General features: G+C 35.6%; 1 protein-coding gene across 2 annotated transcripts in view; it reads left to right on the top strand.

Annotated features, from left to right (window-relative positions):
- Positions 1–22070, top strand: part of RagC-D (Ras-related GTP binding C/D) — a 145277-nt gene extending 123207 nt beyond the window's left edge. For both annotated transcript variants that reach the window (XM_081755474.1, XM_081755473.1), the window contains exons 7-8: positions 5426–5574; positions 21595–22070. In XM_081755474.1, the coding sequence (XP_081611600.1) occupies positions 5426–5574; positions 21595–21734 (289 nt within the window). In that variant the 3' untranslated portion in view covers positions 21735–22070. The remainder of the gene's footprint in view (positions 1–5425; positions 5575–21594) is intronic.
- Positions 22071–22608: the final 538 nt, after the last annotated feature.

Here is a 22608-nt window from a genome sequence, read left to right as displayed (position 1 = left end):
ATGCAATGTACTACAATTGATGATGGAATGTTCCAGAGATCCCCACAGGATTACTGAAATACAGATTGCACCAGAAAAATATTACTGCTAGGTCAGTTACACCTTACTTTACCAGTACTAACAAATTGGCAAGTTGCCACATTCGCACCCCAGGTGTCTCCTCCGACATGGTCACACGAAAATCATTGAAGACTCCAGGCCCATTCTTGGCCCAAGTTGACATTTGGCGCAATTAGCCGGATATATGGGGCTCCCTTGGTACCCAATTTCAAGGAAATCAAATGGGCACTTTCTGAGTTATTACTGGTCCAATATTTTCCCGGGATTTCCCGGAAAATGATATTTGATTTTCAAATAAATGTTCCTGACATATCTTGTAGCCTATTCTTTCCTCTTCAAAATGGCATATTATTTTTCTGTGTAGCTCAATATTTACGAGAGATGTGACCAATTGAAGCTAACAAGATTCTACAAAAAACATCAAATTTGTCCATTTTTTACCACCCTGTACTCTGAAGCTACGGGGATACAGGGCTACAATTTGGTGCATGATCATCTCTCATAAGGGCCTACATGTACACCAAGTTTCATCAAATTCTGACACGACGAGGTCTTTTCTTCCTGAAAATTTGGTTGATTTCACGTGGAATGGCTCTATTCTGTTTGGGGAAAAATTAATTTTTCACGTTGTTTCGGATACACATGCCAGGATTCTGCATCATTAAAGAACGCACGGAAAAGGAAGCTTTGGAATCAATTTTCGTAAAAAATAAATAAATCTAAAATTAAATTTTGATCAAGGAAATTTATATGTAGACAAACTATGAATACCATTTCTAAATTTGCCTTTTATTTACTGTATCCAATAATCAATGAACTATTAGCTATATTGTTTAAACACTACTCTCTGATATATTTCAATGGTCAGAACACACTACTCAGAATTCGTAGATTTCAAAACATAAACCAAATGTCAACGTTTGGTTAGTATCAAAGCTTCAGTAAACCACGATGAAATCTGCCAGTGCAAATAATAAAGCAGTGATTTCCACGAATTCAATATACAGAAAAATATGTTAACAAAGGAGTGTTTAGTGAAAATACACAATATATTGGTTAAATATTTATTACATACTTGAAAATTTTTATTTATAGAATAATTTCATGGGTAGTTAAAGAGGTCAGTAATCATGTAAGTTCAGCGTACAAATCTAGCCTTAAAGCTAGATTATAATAGCAAAGTCACAAAGCATTTTTAGAGACTAGCACAAGATCGTACAACGCTCTCTAATAAATTTTATTTTTTTTCTCGATATTAGAGGAAGCGTTTTTAAATTAAGGAAAATTCACATTTTCACATCACCAAGCTTTCTGACCTTATCATTTTTAACGGTGTACACACGAAATATTGCAAAATAAACTTAGGAAGCGAGAAGAGGAGCATGTAAGTTAGCCAGATGTGCTGAGGAAGATACCAGGAAGTACCAAAACAGTATAGTTGGAATTAAAGTAAAAGTTTATAAAAGCATATTCTTCTCATCATATTGTATGGAAATCAGAGATTGTCATTTACGCATAGAAGTTTCGAGAACGAAGTTTCACTAAAATCTAGGGTGCGAAGTAGATGAATGAAGGAGTGGATCTAGAAAGTTGTAGAACTTTCAACCTCCCAATCCCAATAGGTATAGGTCAGTTACTGTCATTCCCATAAGTAGAGTTGTTTTTCATCAAACTGCTCGACTGAATTAAGACAACTTTTACAATGTATTTTTAAGGTTTTCATTGTTAATTATGAATTTCTAATTCGTTTCTCGGATTATCATATTAAAGTATTCGGTCTTCTACAGTCATCTTTATTTTCCCGAAATATGTAATTTCACATTCATGTTGGACCTTGCATATTCCTGATATTTTTAATAATAGTAAAATCTCAGTGCGTAGCAAACGCACATTTGGTAGAAGTTTGGGGAATGGCTGATTCTGATTGTGTTCCCTTCCCTGATATCTGGAAATCGCATTGAAATTTTCTGGCACCCACAACTTTTGTTCATTTACAGATAATTCTTAGGAACCGGCCATTCACTTTACATTTTCCAATACCCTTCAATTGGAAATGGCCTAATTTAATGCTCTAATTTTGTGAGCAAAGTTATAAATTACCGTAGCAAACACACATTTGGCAGAAGTTTGGGGAATGGCTGATTCTGATTGTGTTCCCTTCCCTGATATCTGGAAATCGCATAGAAATTTTCTGGCACCCACAATTTTTGTTCATTTACAGGTAACTCTTAGGAACCGGCCATTCACTTTACATTTTCCAGACTGCTAGTTTTTTCTTCGTCCCTGCTCCCTTCCTAATTGTCAGAAGGCTTTTCCGATTGATGCTTTATCGGAAAGGTGAGGAATACAGATTTCAGCGGTGTGACATTTGTGTCAATTGTCGTCCATTAGAAGAAAAGAGAAAGAAAAAACTAAAAAGAATGTTTAAAAATTGGCAAATTCAGAATTTGTCAGAAGGTGACAACACTGCAGATAACGGTGCAGCAACAAAACTTCACCCACAAATACACTATACATTCATGGCTATCGTAGTTAGAAATTAGGAAGATCGAAATTATACAATGTTTAAAAGAGTGCAGTATTCAAGAAGCCTTGATGGATTTTAAAATTTTGGAATCGAACGCCACAATGTGTCATTTGTTTGCTTCACTCCTATTCTTATTCTTATTGTCACAAAGCCATGAGCCATACACCGTTCGAAAAGTTTGGTAATACAGATTTCATTGGTGTAACAGGTGTGTTCAGTGTACCCTATTTGTAAAAGATGAAAACAAATTTAAAAAAAAAAAATGAAAATCCACCATATACAACGTAAAAATGTACGTAGCCAAAAAATGCAGCTTTATCTCATACAATAAATATGGGAACAAAAAGCATATCACCTGTTATGATATTCCATCTCTTATTATTGTTGCTAGATATTATTATTGTGAATCATTTTGAGTGTGAGATAGAGGTTTCAAAATGTCCCCTATCACTTATGTATCAAAAATTTTATGTACTGCGTGCGAATACATGCTACTTTTAAGTATTCTACATGTGTTGTATTTATTTTTCTTTCCGTCACAGAACAGTGATTCGTTTAGAAACAATGACCTCGAAAACAAAAATAGAGTAGCACATGCTCGCTGCTTTCCCAAATTCTAGGTAACGTTACCAGTAGTATTTGTGACCATAACAGTGACAGTCATTGTTGTGAAACACTTCTTTTTTGTGAGTGAGTGATATTTCTTAAAAGCATGGAGAAGAAAAGAGATTAACCTAATAGTTTTTGTTATATATGTGTCATTTGTTCCATGGAGATCTATTGGAAGAACAGTTGAAACAGCTTACAGACTGTACTTTGCCTGTCAGGTTGGTGACCAAGATAAAGACTGGGTGCCTCATGTTTGCTGTCCCTGCAGTTTGGCGGAACAAACCAATCATTATAATAATTGTTATTTTTGTATGACATGTGTGTCTGGGTATTCCAGAAAAATAACCGTAAGATATCTTATCCTATTTACCATGAGACCTGTGCCTCATGATCGTGTGTCTGTCTCAAGTGCACCAACTGATCCTGTACTTAATGAAGAAGAGATTGCAGTAACATCAGAAGATTAGCTTAGCGTCATCCAATGAAGACTTTATTCCCAAATCTTCAGTTACAGCAACCAGAACTAAACGATCTCATACATGATTTAAAATTGACAAAAGAGGATGATGAACTTCTAGTCTCGAAGTTGCAAGAATGGGGATTCTTACATGAGAGCACAAATGTGACCTTCTACAGAAATCGACAACAACATTTTTCTTTTTATTTCCAGATGAAGGATTCAGTGTATGTTTGTGGGAACATTGACGGACTAATGATAGTAGTGAGTTTCGAACATAAAACCTGAAAAATGACGTTTGTTCATAGACGGATACACAGTCTTAAAGCCGTTATCTTACGTAATGGAAATCAAACACCATCTGTTACATTAGCAGATGCTGTTGGACGTAAGGAAACATGAAATATGGCAAAGATACTGAATGTACTTCAGTAAAAGCAATACAAGTGGAAAATTTGTGCAGACTTGAAGTCTATTGCTTTGATTCTTGACTTATAGAGTGGCTACACCAAACATTGTTGCTTTTTATATTCGTGGGACAGTCGAGCCACTGGAAAGCATTACCAAACAAAGAAATGGCCAGGAAGTCAAGCATTTGTTCCAGGACAAGTAAATGTAAAACAAGCTTCTCTAGTTGATCCTCAGAACATCCTTCTATTTCTTCATATAAAGTTAGGCCTTATGAAGGCATTCGTCAAAGGAATGGACAAGGAAAGTATTCGAAATTCGTTCAAATGCATTCGAATACTTGCGAGAAGTGTTACCACAAGTATCGGGGGCTAAATTGAAAAAAAGGGATATTTGTTGGGCCACAAATTAGAAGGCTCATTAAGGACACACACTTTATACAGACCTGAAAAGGCCGCATGGCTATCTTTCAAGAGTGTTGTAGGTTTCTTTTAGGGAACAAGAAAGCTAAAGGCCATGGAAAACTAGTATGTGATTTCATACAAAACCCGTGTTGGGCTACAGAATGCCCTTGAAACTTATATTTAAAATTCTATTTTAGTGTGATTTTGATTTTTTAATGAGCCACTAAAAGACTGAAGTATCGTTAAATGATCTTATATGTACTTAATTTCCACTTAAATTTTGTACTGAGCACATTTTGCTTTAAAATAATAACTTTCCCTGAACATCAAATGTGGGAATAAATACCATATATATGGTGTAACTTCATTTTGGGGGCACCCTGTAGATAAAAGGTGTGACATGATGGGAAGAATTTGACTCGATTTTTAGACAGCGGGCCGGAATTATTTAAGAACACCCATCTCCGTGACTTCTACAGAAAAAAAAGTAAAAATTTGTTGCATAGTGTTATGTAGAATTATTTATTGACATTAAATGTTTCAATTATCACGTCATATTGTAACGAGGAGTCAAAAACCATGTACACTGAAGTTAATTATAGGTAATAGAAAATAAATATAACTTTAGTGTGGTGGCCCCTGTTATTTATTTTACCGACTATTGTGTTTATTCTGTCAGATAAGAATTCATGCATTCTCTGTTTATTGGTTTCGGCAATGATTACCGAAACAAGGCGAAAAAATATTAACCGTAATACGTTGAGATTGCAGGTTTCTATCACAAAAATTCGAACGCAGAATCCCTTACCAAAAGCACGAGAGCAGCGGAGATGGCAAAAGATACTGTGAAAATTAACAAGTGTGATGGTATTTTATTATTTTTAAAATACTTTTATTGCTTACAAGCTCATACAGACTGGAATAAATATTATTGTATATTTTTTTCTTTCTTTTACTAAGGTTAAGAGAAGAAAGTGAGGGAGCAGCATTTGATAATCAAAGTTCAAGTGTTATAAAACTCAACAATGCCACAATATTGTACCTTCGAGAAGTCAATAAATGTCTTGCCTTGGTCTGCATACTTAGAGAAGATAATTTTGATAGACAAGGTAAGGTTATTCAACACACTTTTGTCGTACTTACTTGGAGTTAAATGATACTGGGTCCGCCATGCTAATTGCTTTAACATTTGTATTCAGAAAATACTTCATAAAACCACAAGTGAGAATACGCTAATAAAAATGTAGCTTCAATACTCAAATTATCATTTGCGTAATTTATTCGAGATTTCCAGTTTCCTTAGGCTGTAGCCCCTATATAATCAATAGTGAATACAAAACAACGGCAGTTTATCATTATATAGATATACTAGGTAGATAGTTATAGATATACAGGGCGGTACGCTAAGGTATGCTCAAACTTGAGCAAGTGATTCATGTAAGGACAGGCAACAAAAAATTCTGTATCAAGATATACATAATACCTCATGTATCGGGAAGTATACAGGGTGTTCAGAGATACGTTTACTAGGTGGCAGAACGCCCATCGTGAAGAAAACGTGATGGAATTTCACGTTTGAGGTAATCTGAAAGATCTTGCCTATTCGTCGTGAATGTTCGCTGTGTGAAGAAATACATCGTTTGGGGCTGTAACACTATTCGAACAACGCCATATATTTTTGAACATGTGTGTGCATTCGTGATACTTTGTTTGTGCCTGTCTCTGTACGTACAAAAAGTGATCATTTTGAGCACCTTCTCTAACGACGCTGCTTCCAGTGTGGGACCATGTCCCTCTCTTCCCGAGGCGCGTGCATCATTTCCATTAACTGTTTCTCCTGCTGTTCGGTTTGCTTCTGTTCGTTTCTTTACGGCACTACAAATGTATGTCGCATTCCTTACCACAGATCGGAAACAACAACTGTAGGAGTTATATTCTTCGGAACTATTATCACATACCTGGTGTAAAATGGCACCATGTATAACACCGTACTGAGGATCACTTTAGCTGAGACATACCTATTTGTGTGACTGCATACAAAGTACGTATAGTATATTACCATCCACCAGTAGGAAAGTCACTTCTGCACTTGACTCCATACTTGAAGATACGAAACCAATGAAACTCAAATTCGCCAAAAAATTGGACATAGGGCCTTTCTGCAATAAACGATTCAATTGTAATTTTAGCAGTTTTACATAGGAAAACACTAGGATAGCTACAGTGTTTCTCGTTGTTGCTGTATGCCATTCTTCAAAAGTGACATCAGATTCACAAGTGAATGTGCAAGGCACCCTATCGCAAACGCATATTTGAATTTTTTCCTTACTATTCAAACAGTTTAGTGCTCGTTTGTTGTCTTTTGGTACTGCTTTTATGAAGCCCAACATGTAATGTTGAAACCGATCAATACGACATATTTCGAAACTCATTATAAAGTGCAAAGCCGTGATGTCATCTTTGTTCCTGATAATTAGCAAGTCAGAATTATAGTGTCCATAAATCAGAATCAGTTAAGGTTAAGACATGAAGTTTGAAATTTAAATTAAATCATAATTAAACATGTTCTTTAAAATAATTAAACATGTATTTGTTTTCTTAATATTTGTTCTAGAAGGGAAGGAACAATATGCGAATAAAGAGAGATAGAATTGCAGTTACTATAAGATATCCATATCTTGGAATCACTTACAGTTAGTTAGAAGTTGATAACACTAGATAGGATGGACGCTAACGATTAGGTTTTTTCAGGAGATATCAACGAAATGAACAAGGTAATCCTTCGTTGTTTTCAAAAGAAGGATAAGAAGAAAATTCTATAGAGAGAAAACCAGGGTGAGTAATAATGAAATGACTGAGTATGCGAGATGCGAAGAGTTTTCGCAAAAGAGCTGAAGAATGGGTTGAAAGGATAACAAAAGAGACTTCTACCAATGAACTAGTTCGAAATTGTACGAGGAATTATGGTCTATAGAGAGAAAGTGTACGGTTGAGTTTAGTAATAGGATTAAGGATGATAGCTCAAATATTTACCAACCCATAACTTTAGAAGAGGTTATTAAAACAGTAAAGCGAATTAGAAGTGGTTCTGCGCTAGCTATCTACAAGATTAAGGGTAGTGATTTGATGGAATGGGCAAACGTTAAAGCTTGGATATTGACAAAGTATTTCAACTTAATCTAGAAGAATGGAGTGATACCACTTGAATAAAAAAAGAATCATACAATACTCAGCCCCAAGCAGAAGAGAAATCTCAGTTTACCTGAGAACTGGCGACCCATAACCATAGAATCATTGTTAATGAGGATCTTTACCAGAGTATTAAGCAACAGATTACACGATGCAGTCATGTTTTTGAGATCATAGAAATGATTCCAACGGGAAGAAAATACTATATCCAACTATCTTCTCTTGCATGAGATGATTACCTTACCCATTGGTGCTACAATCCTTGTAGGACTTGGACCTCCTTCAGGATTCCATTCTTCTCTGTTCTTTGTTATACTTCTCCATGTCGTTATTCCCTTCTTTTTAAAGACATTCAGTATATCGTCCAACTATCAGAGTCTCTGTTTCCCGATGCTTCTCCTGCCTTCGGAAGTTTTCTTGTAGATTTGTTTTACTCGTCTATGGTCTTCCATGCGTTGTAGATGGCATGAGATGATCCGAAAGGCGAAAAATTTCTCCTTCGATATATAGCCTTCCAAAATGGCTGCCCTCCTCTCGGATTGCTCGAAAAACTGAAAAATATGTGAAATTAAAAATTTTATTGTAGAGAAATGAGTGTACTTACTAACATAATCACAGTTGTAGGAAGAATGTAAAGTAGTGTGTTTCGGTGGAGGGGCAAAGTTCGTCTGTTGGTCCAATAGGAATCGCACAATTTACTCACAATGTTGCCAACTTCGGTGAAGATTTTGTTAACTTCAAACATTTTTGTTTCTGTCCTCACGAGTCATCAACCATCTGCTTCTCGCATCGAAATCTACTCAATAAGGTCTTTTAAAAAATGCAAAGAACTGATTATTACATTCCACGTTATAGTGTGATGAAAAGCTGAAAATTTCATTAAGATGCCATGTTTGGGCGCCATTTTCTCAAAAACTCCATTTAAAAATCTAAATTTTTTCCAACAATTGTAGAAGTATCTAGGTATTTAATATCCGTTTTGGCAGCTCCGGATGCTCTAGTCGAGGTCAAGAAGATTAACCTCACTGAAATGAGATACATCAAACTTGCATGATTACATCCGGGATACTAATGTTGAATTTACGGCTTCACGAACTACCTCGGAACTCACAGTTTACGGCCTACCTGGCTGACTAATCGACGAAATACTTACAACCCGAATGAAATTTCTTGAACCATCTAGTCGCTTGTTGTGAACAACTGCTCCTTCACCTTTCGCAAAACAAATGTTTCGGGTTGATTTCGCTGCGTTTTGATTCAGTTTGAACTCGTGAAGCGAAAGGTCTTGATGTAGACGTTGTTGCACCTTAATCTTTACGCCATAAAACTACATACGGAACGTAGTACTGCATATTTCAAAGCATGAACTACCACTATCTATACCAGTGCTAGCAAACACGTTCTATGGCTTGAACTTCCATACTCACATTACATACAGCGCAAATGATTCAATCTTCGGAGCTCCGTATAAACTTACCTAACATCAATGATATGGGCGCTACAAGGAATTGAAATAACAGAGTTAAATAGTAACTGTAAAACAATAAAAACAATGCTTTCATAAAATGCTCTAAGAAAAGAAACATTTTTATTGGAGTAGTTCAGTATAATTGCCTGATTAACAGAAGTTTATAAAAATGCACTAAAAGGAAAGCAACAAAAAACTTTTTGGGTCAGCAAAAATGAAGAAATGTGGTATGAGTAAAAGTAGTGGGTGCGAGCGAACGATTACCATAATATATATAAAAGCTTTAGCCCTCAACCTTAGAAAGAGCGACCAGCGCTATCAGTCTGTCACATTTCTTCATTTTACCCCACCTCCTTTCCCCAAAAGAAATATGTTTAATGTATTATTTCTAAACTTTTGTTAATAAAGCATTCACTGCTTTTGTTCCACCAGAAACATTTTTCTCTCGTTTTTAGCGCATTTTATGAAAGTATTGTTCTTAAATTTTTTACAATTATTATTATTATTATTATTATTATTATTATTATTATTATTATTATTATTATTATTATTATTATTATTATTATTATTACAAACTATGCTATGAATAAGTGTTCGAAGTCTTATAGGACAGCTTTGTCAGTTTGTCGACTGGTATCAGAGCAAAAACGGTAAGAGAGATTTTTTTAATTAATTTTTAAGGGGCTATTTTTTGGAGCAAAATTCCTATTCATGTGACTTAGGTATTCGTTTATCCGGATACTCCTCCGAGATGCCTAAACCGTTCTTAACCAACTTTGACATGGTGATTTGAGAGCGCGCGCCGAGTGTCGTAAGGGGTCGCAAGTGCCGATCGGACCTATCATTGAGGAATAATCCCCGAAAAATTGGATCTCCGAAATGCCTGAACAGTTCTTCACGAAATTTGACACGGAGATTCAAGAGCACACATTGAGAGTCTTAAGGGGTTGCATGTCCATATCGAACATGCCATTGAGGAATAATCACCGAAAAGCAGAATGCCCATAGACTTAACATTGGAAAAGCATTTGGCACGCGAATTCCCATTGTAAACAATGGAAAATAAAATTCTCAGCATTAGAAATAGGGCGAAGCCCTTTTCGTTTGTTCTGCAAACACAATTTTTCAAAGCCAGTATACTTTTCGCTGATATACTAAATTCTACTATTGTTGTGTTCGTTCACGAAAACAATTGATGCACTAAAAAAAAAATATATATATATATATATATATATGAATAATCAATAAAGGTCGATCGCTTCGCTTTAAATTTGCAGTTAATGCACACATAGTGTATTTTTGATCCTGTGGTGTGATCGTTGCATTCAATTTCGTCCATAAAGTATTCCTAAGAACAAGCTTAAAATCCCAACACACTGTTTCTAATTTATGTGTAAGTATAAGTTCAAATGAAGTTTTCCGAATCAGGCTTCTTCTCGGAACCTGCCGTCGATCTAGCCCTTAAATTATTCATATCGTTTAAAGTGGTGATTATTTTCTCAAAAATCACCACTATTTAAATCGAAATGATCACTCTGGACAAAAGTGTATCCATTACTTGCCATTTATACTTTGATTTCTGTTATGGGGCGTTTACACTTGGTCGATTTAGTCGCACGACTAAATCGACTCGCTGCATATGCCACTAAATCGAAGCAACTAGACCGAATCAGATCGATGGATATGTTCAATTATTTCAACCACAGAAAATAGAACGTCTTTCAATTCAGTTGCCAGTCGATTAGTCGCTTTCGATCAACAAGCGATTAAGTTGAATTCCCGTTTACACGGTCGATTAAGTTGAAAGTGACGTCAATTCAACTGAATCGAACGCAAATCGACTAAGTGTAAACGCCCCATTACTGTGAGAAGGAGACCTACCACTACTTCTATTATAATTTCCTCAACCACGATTATTAATTCTTGTGATAACCTGGTTTACCATTTGTGCAATTAATTGAATAAAATTACCTTGTTTTAAATTGTTGAACTTGCCTATTTGCACAGAAAAACTGTATTGTTTTTCTCTGTCTGCACTTTTTTGTTCGTTTACGGTAATTATTAGGTACAGTAGCCTCAAAAATATACACTAAATTTCGAGTTCATGAGATTTCCTGCAAATTCCTTGATATTTCTACATATAGCTAAATCTAAGTAACTTGGCATTGTGTGGAGGAAGACGTTGTAGAGTAATGCAAACAAATCTTCTTCTAGTGCTTCATTTGTGTTCCGTAATATTCATAAACAGAATATGTCGGACAAAACATAATAAGCTAGAATACTTTCTGCTATCATTAGCTTTCTGTATTTATTGTTTTTGCATCCGTCCTAAGCGCTGGGAAAAGTAATATTTTATAAAGTGATGTCAAAAGTCATCGAGTCATCAACTGATGATTTTTTTTTCTTGTGTGCGATCGCTTTTAATCCAGCCACAGCAGGATTTTTCAAACAACGCTCTCCTGTTAAGAGCTTACCTCGTTCGTCCATATTCATCAATTACATGCATTAACTCGTTCAAAAAATTCATAGTAACAACCTGTATCCGCTGACTGTTAAACCATGAAACCTGATGACATCCCATAGCTATGATAGGGTTCTCACTGACCTGCAAAGCCTGTAGAAGTCAGGGGATACAGCTTACTTGTAAAATTCATAGAAAAGTCAAGGAATTTCATGAAAAGCTAAAAGAACTTGGAAAAGTCAGGGAATTCTAAGTTTGAATTTTTACTTCTCAGAACCCATAGTTTTAAACATTTTCGCTACAGCAGACATTTGTTATATAATAAGAAATATGTGAAAGAGATGACGGCTCTTGGGACTGAAGCCAGTAGTTTAATACTTCCACTCTAGCAAAAATGTTTCAAAGCAGGCATTTCAGTGACAATATCCATAAAATTATTTATTTCGTGTTTAGATTTTTCGAAGGCATAGTTACTGTGCCTTTAAGACCTAGTGACAGGGTTTCAGAAGTGTGTAGACATTATTGTAGCGAGCAAAGTTCTAGCAACGCACGTGTCTGAAAATAAATATCAATATGAGCCCAGTTATAATTCGAAAATGGAACTTGCTTTTCTATTATTATTATTATTTTTATTATTATTATTATTATTAAGAATACTTGAATTGTAGGTCTGTATTTCTCTTTTCGCCTTACTCGGATATTTGGTAGGGATATTCTATAAAATAAATTAGTTAGTTTTACAAAACTTCTCTACCTACTCTTACACGCACACACGCGTACAAATACATGCGCATGTACAGATACATTCATAGTAGATGAAGAACCCATGATCGTGAAAAATATAGTTGCCTTTTTTACATTGTATATTGACCTGGATTTGTAAATCGTGACCTGGAAAACCTGGTAAAGTGAGATATTCGTAAATCTTAGGGAGGCATGACCAACGTCATTGGTCTCAATTTGTGACTGTTATATTTCATCGGGATAAACTGCCGGTAGATCATTCTTGCTACCTGGAAGTAGCCAAGCGACATCTTGGCTATAAAAGAAATTTCCCTCACTGGGCCACAGATAATATAACGTGTCTGTAACGCGAAAATCATGTCCGTTGAAATGGGAATGATCAAATGGCTTTCTATTATAATGTTGTGTATTTCACTACTGATTCAAACACTGTCCTTATTATGTGACATGGAGAACACATCTCTTCCTATGGTTGGCACAGCTGTTTTGTAATAACCATGCTACTAGAAGCCGTGGTAATAATGTAATTAGTGATTTCTGAATCTCTCGATTCAGTCAGAATCAGAATCATGAATTCAAATTCTTCATGTTGGAGATCCCATTCTTCAGCCAACCATTTCAAGGACGACTCTTTTTCCCTGATATCTATCATTCCCCTTTCTGTTACTGTGATTTTATCATCAAACTCACTCTTGTTCTTTCGTAACTTATCTTAGATAAATAAAAATCACAAAGAATCTGATGAATTCTGCATTCAAGATTGCTTACCCGCGAACTAATTCTAGTTTGATACTAATCGCACATTTTCTCTTATGTCCTTTGTTCTGGAGAATATATTTTTGATCATAATTCTACTCCAAATACGTCAAAACTAGTGTAGATGTTATACAAATTGTCAATCTTGAACACGCTTCTTCGCGTTTATTGCATTGAATTGATAATTTCATAGTCCTGTGTTACCCATTCTTTCGCTTGTTTCTGTTACTTCTTAATGCTTTCGTTGTGACAGTTCATTAATTTGCTTAGTAGTTCGCACATTTACTTGTTCTAATTTGTGCATTATCAACGCAATTTCAAGAATATGATCCGTATCACTAACTAAAACCGAAGACCGTAAACCAGTAACAGGGCATTCCTTACTTTATATTGAAATTCTGAATCAGCGTAATGGTCACTTTTGGTTCTTTACAGTCACGTGGCATGATTGAGATAATCTACTGCTATTGAGGTATTCGTTTCGCTGCCAGGGTGTCCTTCTTCTGAAACTGTAGAATCGTTACAATTCCTTCTTTCCCATCTTTACATTAATGACGTAGCCAAAGATAATGAATTAGGCAATCGTTGGCACCGGAGGTGAAATCAGCGGTCACAGTCCAAACATTTCGCACGTTGCCTAGCACAACGTGTCTGATTTGCATTAATATTACCGTCTAATTCTTCTGTATTTCATTTTTTCATTTCACTTTTATAACACCACAGCGGGGGGGGGGGGGGGGGGGCACGATAGGACAGTGGCAAAGCGCTTACTTTTGATGCGTGGGGTCGCAGGTTGGATCTCCGGCTAAGTAAGTTTGTGGTGGACAACATCGTGTCTGTAGATTTTCTCGGATACTTCCGTTTCCTCACACAATTTCATTTCAGGTGCCTTCCATTTCAATTCAGGCAGAGCATGTACCATCACCATCTCAGATATTGTTGAAACTTTTTTTTTTATAGCAACTAGACATGTTTTTAACAAACCCATATTTTTTTGTTTTGTCGAAAAAAATTTTCCCACCAAGTAATGGGCCATCAAAGACGGGGAGTACAATTTATGAATTGTAGAAGACACGGAAAATGGTCAACTTCGGAGCCTCACCATTCGGCTATGGAGACAGGTAAAGTTACAATTCTTGTTGTGGTATGTACATAGGGATATAAATAAACTATATTTTATTATAGTTTGGTTTGCGCATGTGTATCTTTCTGTACATAAATTAACAAATGAACGTCAATTTATCTAAAAAGTCGAAGTTTGCGAATTTTTTTCGAGCACTTTCAGTTCGAATTTTAAAATTCTGTTTTTACGGTTGGTAAGACCTGGTTGCCCGCTTTCCGAAATAATTTTTGTATCGCTTCTGTGTGCAACCGTTTTGTCGCAAAAAATTCGAGAAATTGTAAAATTTTCAAAATCACCATTTTTGGGCGCCATTTTCTCGAAAACACCATCTTTTAAAATTCTGAAATTTTGTCAGATGGTTCAACTTTACATGAATAATAAACACACCAAATACCATTCTCGACCAATGCTTCATGAATTAACTGTAGCCTTTTAAAGTTAGCGAAGTTTCGTCAACTTTGATGTCACAGTTAGCAACACTGGAAACAATAAAAGTGCAATGATTTGATGATGTTTGTGGTTCACATTCATTAAATCTATATTATAAAAGAGAACGTACAAATCCTTTGTTCCCTCATCACGGTAATACGGCTGAACCAATTTCTTTTATTTTTGGGGGGTTATTAGGATTTGGACCCTAGATGGTTTTTATCATATCACTTTAATTTTTAATTACCAGTGTCTTCAGATAATTGACCATTCAAGTGTCCATAACGTACAAATCCTTTGTTAGTTCATCATAGGTATAAAAATAAACGTATTTATATGCAACCCGCATGACCGTGTCACTCGGCGGGTTAACATAAATGACAGGCGCTATAATGTTAACATTTACTGCAATTTGAAAGCGAAAAAGTAAAAATTATCTAAGTAACAAAGTTTATTGCGTTCCGGGGTGACCGCAGCGAAGCGGGGTGAACGCTGCTAGTGAAGAATAAAAGGTTTTCTTGACTTTTTTTTTTTTTTTTTTCATTATTTTGATCAAGAAGGCTCTCTGAAATAGTAAAATGAGCCTCCCCCTACTCCTCCGTTTTCTTAAACCGAAATAATCTGTGGTGGAAATTACAATTACGAAATACACAAATTTTAAGTTTACTTGAAATGGCCATCCAATAAATTCTGCCGATCTACAAAAAGCCTGAACTATTACCTCAGTGATGATTTGGAATGCTCCAGACAAAGTCTCAACTAAGTGCGATGCCATTACAGTGATCGAAAAAGGACAAAAAGTTAAAAAAAAAAAAAAAGTCCGAAACGTTTTCTTACGCGTTCCAAAGATATTTACTGACTTTTTAAACAGAACAATCCCAACATAAGAACGGGTCACTCGGAATTTTACAGTATTCGACTATAGTGGGTCAGTCCGCAACCTGCGAGGGAATAGAGAGAGAGAGAGAGAGAGAGAGAGTGTGTGTGTGTCGTGTGTTGTGTGCAAATGTTAAGTTAGCTGCTACTGCGTTGTTGCAAATCAAAGGTGCAGCCTGTATTGAAGCTGTCAAGAGTGACCTATTTCCTTTAGTAGTATGATCTGTAGAAAATGACTACTGTATTCTTCAAGAATGTGGTGCATGTCCTGGAGTAGAAGGAATAAGTGTGGAGTCTTTAATTATTGATCCTGATGAAAATGAAAGTGTTACGTATGCCATATGGGAAAACAATAATCTCGTTAAAAGGCCATGCAAGGGTCTCTGCGACGGTATTGAGTGGGGGGGAGGTGTAAAGAATGTGGCAACGTGGCATAACCTTAGGCAAAAACAGATACACAGTATGAAAACCACAGAAGAAAAAAAATGAAATGAAATCTTTGTTTTACGTTCCATGCTTATGCCGGTTAGGCTAAAGGAGACGATGATTATCAGAAATGAATGAAATGGTGGAATGCAGAAAGTGGGATGAAACGTGATAACCCCGAGAAAACCCACGAGCACGGTGTTTGTCCACCACAAAGCCCACACGGCGCGATCTGGGATCGAACCAGGGACCCCAAGCATCGGAGGTGAACGCTCTACCACTTTAAAAAAAAAAAAAAAAAACTTCCTGACTTATTTTCTACTGCAACCACTGTTCAGGACTACTAGACACGACAGGGACACGAATACAGAAACATCGAGGACAGTTAAAATTCCACCCTTGCTACTACAGAGGGACTCGAACCCCCAATGGGCTTCACCTAACAATCATCAGCCTAACGCCTCAGACCGCTCGGCTACACCCACCGGCACCACTGATCCACCGCGCCCACACTAAAACCGCAGAAAAATTCGTGAGTATAGTGCAAGTACAAACTCCGGGTATGTACTCGTTTTGTTGCCTGGAACTGAATTTGACGACTTCCGGAAGAAAAAAAGGGAAAGTATGCGACCGGTAACTGGTATTCAACGAAGTCATCTTTGGCTTTCGGAAAATGGCGAAGTTTTTATGGCAGTAACGGGTCACCATGAACTAACTTCATGCTTCCCCCAAAATCGCACTTCTGCAATTCAAAGTGTAGATTTAAGAAATCTGCAAAAAGGAACTTTTGTTACGTACATATGATAACCAGTGGTGCGTAGCAGAAATATTAGAAATAAATAATGAATTACGTGAAGTTGAAGTGCTGTTTATGCTTCCACATGGACCTTCAGCATTTGTGACTATCGACAATGTGCTACGCAAGGGCAGATCCAGGACGGACTTCTGGAGGGGAGTGGGGGAAAGAGGGGGTGTAATTCTGCTACTTAGAGCTACTTTTAAGAGCTTCACATTCTGAGATCGGTTATATTTATATATAAAATAAAAAAGTTTCTTTCCCCTAGATCCACTACTGGACGAGTTGTGAGTGAGCCAACACCTATTGGAGCACCTGCACGGTAACATGCTATTAGTGAAGAAGACACCAACCAAGCAAATGGTTGGTCCATGTATAAATAAATAAATAAATAAAAATAAAAATAAATCAGTGAAATTTTGTTTCCGAAGACCATTTTAAATAAATGAACTTGAAATTTGTGCGTTTCGTAATCGTAATTTCCGCCTCAGATTATTTCGGTTTAAGAAAACGGAGGAGTAGGGGGAGGCTCATTTTACTATTTCAGAGAGCCTTCTTGATCAAAATAATGAAAAAAAAAAAAAAAAAACTCAAGAAAACCTTTTATTCTTCATTTAATGAATGTGAACCACAAACATCATCAAATCATTGCACTTTTATTGTTCGCAGTGTTGCTAACTGTGACATCAAAGTTGACGAAACTTCGCTAACTTTAAAAGGCTACAGTTAATTCATGAAGCATTGGTCGAGAATGGTATTTGGTGTGTTTATTATTCATGTAAAGTTGAACCATCTGACAAAATTTCAGAATTTTAAAAGATGGTGTTTTCGAGAAAATAGCGCCCAAAAATGGTGATTTTGAAAATTTTACAATTTCTCGAATTTTTTGCGACAAAACGGTTGCACACAGAAGCGATACAAAAATTATTTCGGAAAGCGGGCAACCAGGTCTTACCAACCGTAAAAACAGAATTTTAAAATTCGAACTGAAAGTGCTCGAGAAAATGGCGCCCAAAAATGATGATTTTGAAAATTTTACAATTTCTCGAATTTTTTGCGACAAAACGGCTGCACACAGAAGCGATACAAAAATTATTCCGGAAAGCGGGTAGCTAGGTCTTACCAACCGTAGAAACAGAATTTTAAAATTCGAACCGGAAGTGCTCGAAAAAAATTCGCAAACTTCGACTTTTCAGATAAATTGACGTTCATTTGTTAATTTATGTACAGAAAGATACACATGCGCAAACCAAACTATAATAAAATATAGTTTATTTATATTCCTATGTACATACCACAACAAGAATTATAACTCTACCTGTCTCCATAGCCGAATGGTGAGGCTCCGAAGTTGACCATTTTCCATGTCTTCTACAATTCATAAATTGTACTACCCGTCTTTGATGGCCCATTACTTGGCGGGAAATTTTTTTTCGACAAAACAAAAAATATGGGTTTGTTAAAAACATGTCTAGTTGCTATAAAAAAAAGTTTCAACAATATCTGAGATGGTGATGGTACAATTTTATATTTTTTTGCCTGAGTTAAATGGAAGGCACCTTCACCAATTCTTCCATCATTCACTTGTCTGAATCATCTGTCTCCTTTAGTCTAATGGGCGTAACGTGGGACGTTAAACTGAAAGATTTTATTTTTGTAATCACAGCCTAAAGCAAACTCAGTCAAAACGCGATATTCCCCCTATCATCAAATAGCAATATTTCACATAAATTTTCTTTTTTATGAAGAGAAGTTGTTACTCGAAGTTATAATTCTGGTGTGTTTAGCAATCTGTAATACTCAGCTTAGCCAATCTGTATTTGCTCTTGTACTACTTTCGCATTTGGCATTGTACTCGTATGTCCTCAGAAATGTGGATTAACCACTTTTGGTACTACTTTTATGATATACACATAACCAACGAAGAAGAAGCGGAAAAATATTTAAAATAATACTATTACAAACCCAATGATTAAACAAAATAACATATCCAAGTTGATCTGATCTTCTTCAACCAACGCTTTTTCTCCATTCGTACTTTGGTCTTTAGTCATGAAACAACTTCACATTTCCTTTATATCTTACTGTTAATAGTGAGAAGTCTTATGGTGTACAAGAATAAAATATGCACACAATAAAAATATGAAGAAAAAATAATTAAGAAAAGACTCATATTAAAAATTTGAATTAAACTTAACGTTATTTGAATATTATGTATAGGAAAATAAAATTAAAGCAATTTATCAATTAAAATTATACCACAATAGTTAAACAACAATACAGTAATTTATTGTAACTTTGATTATAAAGACAGAGTCGTCTTTGAAACGTCAGTAGGCGTAAAACATAATACGAATGGAACACAAAAAGTTTAATTCATTGAAGAACTGAAACTTGTTTTGATACATGTAACACAAATTGAACCTACTTATTACTTGTGTGCAAATGACTAATGTGTACTTCGGGTACAGTTACCATATTTCTGAAATACCAGAATGTTGACATACTTGCAAATAAATAAATAAATATATATATATATATATATATATATATATATATATATATATATAGAGAGAGAGAGAGAGAGAGAGAGAGAGAGAGAGAGAGAGAAAGAAAGAAAGAAAGAAAGAGAGAGAGAGAGAGAATATGCACAATCATAGGTATTCTGCCCTTATTGGCAGGTCACTTGCCGCAGCTGAGAAGCTTCCATGTGCTCCACGGTTCTCCGCTAACCTCTTCGTTTTCACGTACGATCTTTTTGTTTTTATATCATCCATTAATTGTAGTCTCCTTCGCCCCTCCCTCTCTTTCCCGCCACCATACCGTCTAGGACGTCCCTCATGATATAGTTGCTTCTTAGGCAATGTCCCAACCAATTTCTCTTCCTCTTCTTAATAATATAATAATATCTTAAAGTGTTCTTTTCTCCCCCACCGTTTCTAACACACTCTCATTCGTTTTCCGCTCGACTCAACTAATTCTTTCCATTCTTCCCCACACCCACATTTCGAAGGTTTACAGTCAATTTTCATCACTTTTACGTAATGTCCACGTTTTCACCCCATACAGTACAACACTCCACACGAAGCATTTTATGAGTCTTTTTCTCAACTCTTTCTTCAAGGTCCCACAAAACAGACTTTTCTTCCTCCTAAAGGCTTCTTTTGCCATTCCTATCCTTGCTTTTATTTCACGTTCGTACTTCATGTTGTTACTAAGAATACTACCCAGATATCGAAAACTATTCACTTGTTCTATTTTCTCCCCTCCTACTTTTATATTTGACACAGACCCCTTCGTTCCAATAACCATGGCTTTTGTCTTTTTAACATTTATTTTCATTCCATATTCTTCAAAGCCCTTTCTCATTTTTTCTAACATTTTATTGATTTTCTTTTCAGATTCTGCAAGAAGCGCCATATCGTCTGCAGATCTTATGCATCTAATCATTTTACCTCCTACCGAAATACCATTATCATCATGTAAACTCTTTTTCACTATCTCTTCTAGATAGACATTAAATAGTGTTGGCGAGAGGCAGCATCCTTGTCGAACTCCTCTTCCAATTGCACTCTCTTCCGTCAATTCATCCCCGATCCTAACACTTACTTGTTGGTTCATGTATAAGTTTCTTATAAGTCTTCTATCTTTCCATTCCAACCCTATCTTCGTTAGAACTCCCAACAACAATTCCCAATTCACGCGGTCAAAAGCCTTTTCTAGATCAATAAATATAACATACACCTCTTTCCGTTTTTCTATAAATCTTTCACCGATCGCCCTTAATAATCCAATTGCATCTCTTGTGCCCTTGCCTCTTCTGAACCCGAACTGCTCCTCCTCAACTTCTTTATTTGTTCTTCCATATGCACAATAATAAGTAATAAAATCACGGTGTGTCATGACAGTAGGTTCACGAAACACTAGCATAACAAAGCGTGGCAGAAGAAACCGTAAGCTTAGATACGTAATGAACGGAAAAAGAAGCCAACGCGACGCGATGCGAGAGCGATTGTCATACCAAGATAGCCAAACTCTACATTCCTCATTGAGCGCTGTTAGTAATTCGATAGACTACATTAGGAAAATAATACACTTGAGCTTATATAATGCGGATAAATCGGAGCAGTTCGAAACCTGTATTGGACTGAATTTTTCACTCTCAAAATATGTACATGTTTACATGAATATTGCCGTATTGTAACCTTGACTTCGAGTCACTACTTCTGATCTTCATGCAAGGGAAAGAAGTTAAAATGAACAAACCACTGAACAGTTTTCAACTTTACAACAATGTAGTAAACATAACTCATTGTTCATGCTTAAATCAATCATAATTATGTAGCAAACATGTATACTGCATATTGAAAAAAAAAATCCTGAAATCTGACTGAAAACAAATACAGGTTCCTTGCAGACTTCTTCTACAGCATTTACAGTCATTTTGAACGTTCTCAACAACTGCTTAAGTCCAATTCACAATGTAACTCAGAGGAAGCTCAAAATACTTTGGACATTTGTCCAAATGTGTCCATTTACACTATCAGTGGGGCTTAGGAAAGTTTAGTACAACAACTGGCATCCATCTTTAGTGAAAAACCACTTGCATGACGAGAACAGATTTTTAATATTTTTAAATATTATTATTAGTAGTAATGTTGCTCTTTATTCGTTGGAGGGATCGTCGCAAAAGGAAGGTATTGTTCTATTTTATACATTTTTTTTAACATTTTGTTTCTTCGTATTTATTTGAAGTTATTAAGTATTTTAAGATTCGTTACAGTTGAAATGTTTATTTTATTGCATCATATTATCATGTAATTGCAAAAGAAACACATTAATGTTTAACTTTCTGTTACAGGATTAATAGATTACAACTTCTTGTGCTTTCGTCAAGCTATTCAAGAAGTATTTGAAGTTCGAAACAAAAATCAACTGCTTGCAGTACAAAATCATCATGATAGTGGCGATGTGCAACATTTGAACAACATGCAGAGTTGAAGCTGTGACTTTCGATTTTCATTTGAATACCAGGAGTATATTGTTACGCATGTGGCAATTACGATTGACATTGGCAGTTCTTTCCAACTTAATTGTTTTAATCCTTCATACAGAAAATAACACAACGCAGCTTTGAAGTTTAATGTACGATGCTAAAAGATATCAATTAGGATTGTGAATTTGGGGAATGATTTGTTTATGTAAATACGGTGTTGTGTGTTTAAAAGAAATGGTAAACTATTTTAAAGACGTTACCTTAATATCTTAAGTGCATTTGATGATCAGCAGATTTCCTTTTCTATTAAATAAATAAATAAAACAAAAATAAACAGCTAACTTTGACTATTATACTACCAGTTGTCATGGGTTATGAATATGGAGTTTATTATTATTATTATTATTATTATTATTATTATTATTATTATTATTATTATTATTATTATACACTTGAAAATTTGCAGAAAATAGGTACCACCCATGTAGGACCGAAAATGAGTTTAATGATACACTTAATTTTTTTGTTGGTAAATGTACTGTCTTTAATTCGTAGAAATTAAAACTATACTACCCAGCCCTAATCATAAATTGTAATTGTGTGCTGTGTTGCCATGGGTCATTTACAAATGATGGAGTTCGATTCATATAATATCCCACAATGATTCTAAATTTTATCCCGAAGACAACTTTTTCATGAAATGTGGGAGAACTTTTCGAGCACGACAGAACGAATTAGTTACATCTTATATATAATATTTGAAACTCCAGTTTTCTGTACGAAAAATCTATTTACTTGGGTCTCAAGTTTCGAAAGGATAATTATAATAGTTCGATAGTTTGCTCAAATAGTTATTTCAGAATCACTTGAATTCAACTT

The sequence above is a fragment of the Thermobia domestica genome, chromosome 4 (genome assembly GCF_964235325.1).
Source record: "Thermobia domestica chromosome 4, izTheDome1.hap1.1, whole genome shotgun sequence".
Lineage (NCBI taxonomy): Eukaryota > Metazoa > Arthropoda > Insecta > Zygentoma > Lepismatidae > Thermobia > Thermobia domestica.
This window is presented reverse-complemented; position numbering and strand designations above follow the sequence as displayed.